This window comes from Rhopalosiphum padi, chromosome 1, assembly GCF_020882245.1.
Source record: "Rhopalosiphum padi isolate XX-2018 chromosome 1, ASM2088224v1, whole genome shotgun sequence".
NCBI classification, from domain to species: Eukaryota; Metazoa; Arthropoda; class Insecta; order Hemiptera; family Aphididae; genus Rhopalosiphum; species Rhopalosiphum padi.
This window is the reverse complement of record NC_083597.1, coordinates 5,647,829-5,656,140: the sequence shown is the minus strand read 5'-3', so window position 1 is coordinate 5,656,140 and position 8,312 is coordinate 5,647,829. Positions and strand designations below refer to the sequence as shown.

General features: G+C 28.2%; 2 protein-coding genes across 3 annotated transcripts; one reads left to right on the top strand and one right to left on the bottom strand.

Moving 5' to 3' along the window:
• Positions 1-867: 867 nt before the first annotated feature.
• Positions 868-2,555, bottom strand: LOC132917653 (uncharacterized). The gene is made up of 3 exons (XM_060978490.1): positions 2,327-2,555; positions 2,082-2,258; positions 868-2,001 (listed from the first exon to the last, which is right to left on the bottom strand). The coding sequence occupies exons 1-3, from the start codon at positions 2,389-2,391 to the stop codon at positions 1,998-2,000; spliced, it is 246 nt and encodes an 81-aa protein (XP_060834473.1). The 5' UTR covers positions 2,392-2,555; the 3' UTR covers positions 868-1,997.
• Positions 2,556-2,848: 293 nt separating this feature from the next.
• On the top strand, positions 2,849-8,094 carry LOC132917651 (sterol regulatory element-binding protein 2-like). 2 transcript variants are annotated; one of them, XM_060978486.1, is made up of 16 exons: positions 2,849-3,361; positions 3,454-3,869; positions 3,943-4,042; positions 4,111-4,283; positions 4,358-4,621; positions 4,829-5,009; positions 5,132-5,319; positions 5,375-5,556; positions 5,622-5,888; positions 5,966-6,155; positions 6,210-6,402; positions 6,469-6,631; positions 6,703-6,826; positions 6,905-7,069; positions 7,541-7,676; positions 7,752-8,094. In XM_060978486.1, the coding sequence occupies exons 1-16, from the start codon at positions 3,295-3,297 to the stop codon at positions 7,970-7,972; spliced, it is 3,030 nt and encodes a 1,009-aa protein (XP_060834469.1). In that variant the 5' UTR covers positions 2,849-3,294; the 3' UTR covers positions 7,973-8,094. The 2 variants fall into 2 exon arrangements, with proteins under 2 accessions (XP_060834469.1, XP_060834466.1); XM_060978483.1 differs by having other exon boundaries at positions 2,850-3,361; positions 6,466-6,631.
• Positions 8,095-8,312: the final 218 nt, after the last annotated feature.

Genomic DNA, 8,312 nt, shown 5'->3' with positions numbered 1-8,312 from the left:
AATAAATAAATAAATTTAAGAAATTATACATGAGGTAAGAGCTTCCAACCTAATATAGTTATGAATAACTTGTTAAAAAACTATAGAACTAGCTGCTACTTAATATATAATATGATTACATTTTTTAATTTAAGCAGTATAATAATAGGTACTGCCTAAGAATTTTTTTATATTTTTTGTAAGTAATCCAAAAAAATGAAATAAACAGGTAAATAAACATAATAAATATATCCAACAATTTTCAAATAGACTTGTTGAACATTAGGTCATTCTTAGAATTTTCTGGAGCCCCTTATTTTATTACTCCACGTTATATGTCCAACTGTTAAATTCACAACTACCAAAAAAAAAAATACATAACTATATCTACATAATCAAATCATTTAACAATAGTTATTGAAGTTGCGTTAAAAATTGAAGTAAAAATTTTATTAAATATTAAAATTTTATTTAAAGATGAAGTTAATTTGAAGTTTTTTGATTTTTTCGAAAAATATACTCGTTTTGAATCAAAGTAAATCGCTTCAGAATCATTTGTTTGTATTTTTCATTTGGGGGGAGGGAGCTAACCATATGGTTTATTTGTATATAGAGTTATATAAACATGTCCATAGTCGATGTATCGACCTGCACCCGCTATAAATACTTAATACGTATAACGTATTATTTCAAGATATAATTGAAACATCGTACCTATATACATTAAACGTGGGTAATTTATAATTAATACAACACCCATGAATACAACAAGGTCCAAGGATATAGGTATAAGGTTAAAAGATTGTATCTAAATATATATGTCATGTGCCATGTGAAACATGAATGTAAATATGCCAATGCCAAATCAGATCTTAGTATCTTACACAGTTAGTAGTTACACAATATAATTAATAATACAAATTCGAATAGTATTTTACATAGCTATGTCAAAAAATAAATATTTTTTGAAAGCATTTCGGAAGAGATTTGAACCCTCCAAAAAATAAGGTATTAGAGGTAAACAAATAAACTGTTTAGTGGTCATTAAGTTCGTTAAAACATAAAAATATCATATTAATACAAGTAGTAATATAGTAATTAGATTTAAAAATAACCATAATACACAATTATTATTTAAATATATTAAAGTTCCTATTTTAATAATATCCCATAGAACATCTGAAACAGAAATCTATTAACAACATATAAAACAACAAATTCATAAAAAAATGTTATTAGAGGTAAACAAATAAAATAACTTACCACATCTATGCCGGTACGGCGGTACCATAACTTTACAATTAGTTAACTAAATGTTTAGTGGTCATTAGGTTCGTTAAAACATAAAAATATAATATTAATACAAGTAGTAATATAGTAATAAGATTTAAAAATTACCATAATTCACAATTATTATTTAAATATATTAAAGTTCCTATTTTAATAATATTGAATAAGCTTAAAAAAAAATTTAGGAAATGTTTAAGAGAATTATAGACTACTGACCTGAAGTTGATTAGCTGCATTTTCAGATAACAGTTGATTATTCTTTAATGATTTAATTAATTCTTCATATGAATTTAATTTAATTTTTAGACTATTAACTTGTCTTTTCAATTAATTTGATTCAATTTGTTTTTTCAGAAATTTTTGCTTGACCATTTTTAAATGTCTTTCTGCTCTTTTGGGAGAGCAATAATGATCAACATTTAAATTACCAATATTGTGAGCATTAATAAATTTACGTTTTTTTGCTAAGCTTGGAGGAGAAGACAAAATAGGGCTACGTTTCAGTGGTGAACTTTCATTCTCAAATAATTTTTTTCGAGCAGGTGTTCTGAACAAAATTATTAAGGTAGTTATAATACAATTGTTTTACTTCATTAATCATGCTAATGAGAGTAAATTACTGGATATCTTTTATTTAACCCTTTTAATGTACTAGAAGCTGGACTATCAGATTCGAATGCAGTTTGAGAACTTTGGATATTAGAAGCAGGAATTGAATGCTCATCAATTTAACTAAAAAAAAAAAAAACAGCAATATGGCAAAATAGTTAATTAAACTAATAATTTTATATTATAGAATATAAAATACATACTTAGTTACAGCAAAAGGTGATAATTTAACACTTGGTATTGCATTTTTCTTCAACAAGCCATTTGTTAAAATATATTGTGGTGAAAAATGGTTAGAACAAACTCTATATGAAGGAAGGCACAATTTAATTTGGCTTTCATTCATCCAACATTGTTTAAGATCTTGTTCTTTAGGAAATCTAAAAAGATAACTTTTGACTTATTGTTGGGTAAATGACAAAATAATAATACTAAAATATCAACTTACGAGTGAAATGAAACACCAGAATTAACACTTTCAGGAATTTTACATACAACACATTTTCGACCCATGTTGCTTGACAATATCAACGAATATAAAAATTATAGTAAAAAATGATAATGAAAGACTTAAAAAGACTTGTTAATCTCTTTAAAAATATAAGAATTAAACGAAAAAAAATAAAATAACAGCCAACAAACCGAACAATCAACATGTGTGTAAAGAATAATGATAACAGCAATCATACAATATTATTGATATGAATTTTTATCGTGCGTTGCTAGTGCGCATGTGCGGTGTGCTCCGGTGCTTCGTGGTACGCAGCATATTATCGTCAACATGGGTAACTACTACTACATGTTCCGTCTATAAGTATAAGGTCTATGGGTATTCTATAAATCTGTAATCTATGCAAATACAATTATAGCTGGTATAGCCATGGTGTGATAATGAAACGCTTATCATACTTTTTAGTTATAATGCTTATCATTAAATTCTAGTCCAATACCACAGATACTACGTCGTCGTTTTTTTATCGTTCTCACTATCGCAAAAATATCAAAATGGTACGATGGTTTACTGAACTGCGATACGGTCATGTAATAACTAATATGTAATAAGATTAATAAGAGTATTAATAAGACGCCAGGACGGTGCACAGCATAGTTATCTTTGATAAATACGAATTATGGTACCCTGGACATTATTGATCATCAACTGACGTATTGCAAGCAATCGGTAAAATTAATTTTATCGAGGCGTACTGTATTCACGCGTCGGACCGTGTTTGGTTTCGTGTCTGCTCCCACTCGGCGGGAAAATCGTCAAGAAAACGTGTCGGACGAACTTGTTGGAACACCGCTGCTGATTGTCGAGTCAACGTTTGATCAAAATTTGGAGTTTAAAAATAATGTGCTCGAGTGATCACCTCTAGTTCAACCATCCCTGAAGTTTTTAACTAGCTCTCATTCGAAATGGACGAATTGGACCCGATGGATGCATTGGACATGCCAGAGGATCTGGATTTTGCTGGTTTTGACGGTGAGTTTAGTATACCATTCAAAAAAATTAGTTATAGTTACTTTTTTTTTATCTAATCACTGTTTACACTTCAATCAAATATGTTTTTGTAGAGCTCTTGAACAAGTACAATGAGAAAATGCCAGAAGTCGACACAAAACTGTTTACCGGAGATAATATATTGACAGAATTTGATGATCCAATGAGCGATCCCACATTGTTGGATTTTCCACCACTTGATCTCTCTCTAATTGAACCAGATATCCATATGTCGCCACCACAAGATACTGTTTCCCACGTTATTGATACTCCAGTGATTTCACCTTCTGCTATGCTGAAACCATGCCCAAAAGCGCCTCCTTTAATTAAGCCCAATCGTAAAGTCATTGAAAAGCCTATTCAACCAAATTATATTATAGAACAAAATGTAAATAAAAAAATAAGGTACATTCAAAAACCTGGAATGCACACTATTCTTCCAGTTAAAAGTGTTGGACAAATCCACTTACCATCTGATCAAATGAAACAAGTTGGTACATTAAATATATTATACTTCATAATAATCAAAATAAATCTAATTAATAAAATAAAATAATTTATAGGTTTTTTTTAATGCGCCATTGAACACATCCCCCACAATGGTATACACATCAACAAATGGTCAACCAATTATATTAAACAACACTGCATTTGTTACCACGGGTAAAATATATTATTTTTCTGTAAAAGTAGGTATACAATTAATATTTATTAGACTTTTATGATTTTAGGTATACCAGTTATGATTGATTCAGACATGTCATCTAACAATAATATTGATGTTAAGTCAGTGAAAGATGAAAAACCACGAAGTTCACATAATGTTATTGAAAGAAGATATCGTACAAGTATTAATGATAAAATTATGGAATTAAAAGATATGATTCTAGGAACTGAAGCTAAAGTAATTAATATTTATGTTTCATATTAATATAGAGTATACTAACTTTTACTTAATATTATGTTATGTTTGTTTAGCTTAATAAATCTGCTATACTTAAAAAAGCTATTGATTATATTAAATATTTGGAAATGGCTAATGAAAAATTAAAAGATGAAAACAAAATGTTCAAATTAAATATTTCAAAAAAATTAGACCAAAGTCCGTCTACTTTATCACAAGAAGAATACAATAACCCTGGCTCACTGACACCTCCGCAATCATATATTTCTGTTTCTTCGCCAGAAAGATCAGAAGGTGCTTCATCACCTGAAATTGTAATGAGTTCTCATACCATATTGGTACGATATATTATATTTTATTTCATAACTTCATAATTATATTTATTTTAAAATACATCGACCACTTGCCATTAGTATTTGTATATTTTATTATTTAGATTTTTTTTTTTTTTATTAACTTATATAATTCGGGTTTTTAAGAAATTAAATTAACTTCATAATATTGTTTATATATTTATATAATTAATAGTTTTTTTCTAATTATAGACCAATAAATCTGGTAAGAAAGGTATGGCTGATCATTCAAGATTAGTACTTTGCGTGTTCATGTTTGCGGTTGTTGCCTTTAATCCTTTTGGAAATTTATTGTCCAATAGCAATATGTCATATTCTGAAAATTCTTGGACAGAAAAGGTTGATGGTAGAACAATTTTAAATGCTAAAATAGGTAATTATTGTTTAATTACTTAACAGCGTTGAATAGTAAAATAATTATTAACAAGTACAGTAACTTATTAATTTTTAAAAATGACAACATGTTAACATTGTTTATGATAACTCATTTTTAAGATTCTGGAGTGGATGATGGCACATATCAAAGTTATGCTTTTAGTCTGTCTGTATGGACATTGAATATTCTAGTGATGATCATAAGTCTAACCTGTCTTCTTATTAATGATCCAATCATATACTCAGATTCAGAAGCTTACCAGGAATACATAAAAATAAGAAAACAAGCTGAGGATAACTTGAATAAGGTTAGTGATACATATATTTGTTATTATAATAGCTCATTCTTTCAAACAAATTCAGGGAAACAGAAAAATTGCGGTTCTTGAGCTCTCTAGATGTTTGGAAATTTTTGGTCGGCCAATTTTGACAAGTCGTAAGAAACTTTGGGCTTCATTAATCTGGCAAATTATCAGACAATTTTTACATCAATTTAAAGTGGTTGTTCTTTTGAAAAAATGGAATAACGCTGTATTTAAAAATGTGTATGATAAAAAATGAAATTAATAAATTGAAATACCTAACTAATTAATTTTGTTTACTTCAACAGGACCAAAAAGCATGACACTTTAAATACAGCTAAACAACTCGGTGAAATTTATCATTTATTACATAAGTTGTATTTAATTGGTGGAACTGACTGGCCAATACCTAATTCTCATTGGGGTATTGGTCTATACTTAGGACTTTGTTCAATTAACATGGCTGAAGCAGCTGGACGACAAGTAATTTCAGTTGAAACTTGTGTGCGCCTATATTCGACCATTGCTCTTAATTTCAAAACAATCACATTTAAAGGTGCTGGATTTTTTACCAGGTTGGTTATTGAATGTTAATAATTGTAAATATGTATTTTTTTTTTAATTAGTTATTACATACATTTTTGGTTTATAGATATTATTTACATAAAGCACAAACCCAAGTGGTAAATTATAATAGATTACCAGCAAATTTAAATTGGCTTACAACTGATCATGGATTTCGGTTTTTCATTGACCACAATTGGACTTTTACTCCGAGTAATGCATCATCATCATTCACAACACTCTTGGACTATAATGATCCATTATCTCATTTAACCAAAGTATGTAATTAGAATTTCTTGATTTTTTCTCAAAATGTAATGCCATTTCTTTAGTCTTTCAGAGAAAATACCTTAGAAAAAGCTTTACAGACATTAATATCACCAGGAACAAGACAAATTGTTCAATCTGTTGGTCATACCAAACAACCAACTGTAACTTCAGACGTTTTGCTATACGTACAGCGCATTGTAGAATCCAATTTAATTACAATGAAACCCAGGATAATTGGAAGTTCAGAAGTTAATGGTAAGACTTAATTTCTGAGATTGAAAGTTAATATTTTCAATATTTATTTTGTTATATTTTCAGTAGTAGAAGATGAGAAAGTAGCATGGTGGGGAGCAATATTTGCTGCTGGAACTTATTGGATATTAGGTGAAGATAATGATATAGATTTGCTCGATAAACATATCTCAAATGTTCCTCCAAGTTTATTAGTTGATCCATTAGCGCAAACTGCGTTAGCTGCTTATAAGTATGAACATTTACAGTGAGATAAAATATAATGATAATTTTATATTTATTCATATTAATATTTATTTACAGGTGTCGAAATAAAGTCCAAACAATGAAGCCTAGAATTTTAGAATTTCACTGTCATGAAGCTAGTAAAATATTATCTGAAACTTTAATTTTATTGCAAACTAATAAGCCCCAACCAATTGTTATAGTAAGTCAAGTATTTAAAGTTGTTGAAAATGATGAAATTGAAAAATAAAACATTTTTTTTTTTTTTTTTTTCAACTAGATGACATTATTATTAGCTTGCGACTGGTTATTAGAAACAAGAATGTTGTCTTGGCAAGAAGAATGTAAGAAAATGCCTGCAGGCTATGTTAATTTGGAATTTTTAAATTTAAAAAGCTTTCAAGAAGATTTAACTTCCTTACGAAAAATTGCACAATTTGTTCCAGTAAGTGTTTTAATATATTTTATAACTTTTGACAATGGTAGTATCATACTGCACTAAAAAATTATGTTATTATATTGTTCCAATAACACTCAGTGTCGTGTCATTTAAACATGGTCTATAAATTTTGTATTAGTATTTTATTTTTTACGCTGAACGAATTAAAGACTGTGTATGTTATGGATCACCATTCGAAAATTCCAGTCAGGGTTTATGACGGGCATAAAAATATGTGATTAAAAAAAAAAAAATTGAATTCAAAATACATCTGTTTAGTAATATTCTTATTGTTGACATTGAACTAATAATTTTTAGCTCAGTTGGGATAGAACATACATTTTTAATTTATTATTATTTAAATTTTTTACACCACTAAGTGCATTACATTTAATCTTTATAATAATTATCTGAGTACTGTTCTTTGAATGTTTAATGAAGTATGAAAAATATTTGTAAATACTGTAAAATTTATAGTTTGCTACTGCCAAAGTGTTCTTATATGAAGCAACGGCACGTTTAATGGCAGGAGCTTCACCAACAAAAACCCAACAACTATTTGATCGTAGCTTAAGGCACAGATCAACACGGAATTTTGTTATTTGTACTAAAGGTAAGAAACAAGATAATCATTTTTTCTATAATTAAGTACAAAAGAAAGTTCATTATACCATTTTTATTTTTCCAGGTAAAGGTGAACAAAGCACAGTTGGTCTAAGAGAGCATGCAACTGCATTATTTATGGCGTGTAAGCATTTGCCTATGTCTCTTTTATCACCACCTGGCATAAGAGCAGGTATGTTAGCTGAGGCAGCGCGTACATTAGAAAAAATTGGTGATCGAAAAAATCTTATGCAGTGTTACAAATTATTGAAATCAATAACAACCAATTCATCAGTCACAGATTGATTTTGTTTCTATTACCAATGTTAATGTTTGTTTTTAGAATTTATTGTTATAGTTTTAAAATTTTTCTAAATATTTTTTCACTTGTTTTTTTCATTAATAAAATACAAAATTAAACCTACAAATACACTGAAAAAACATTTTTATGTGTGTGTCCATTGATCCGCCTTATCAACAAAATTGCAATTTTACTATGTTACTAATTAATAGTACTCATTGGCTTAATTCTTATTTTACATTCATAAAACATAAATTCAATGGAACTTATATCGTTTTATAAAATAAAAATATTTAAGTATAGTTTGACTTATTTTAAATTGAAAAAAGGGTAATTATCTTAGAG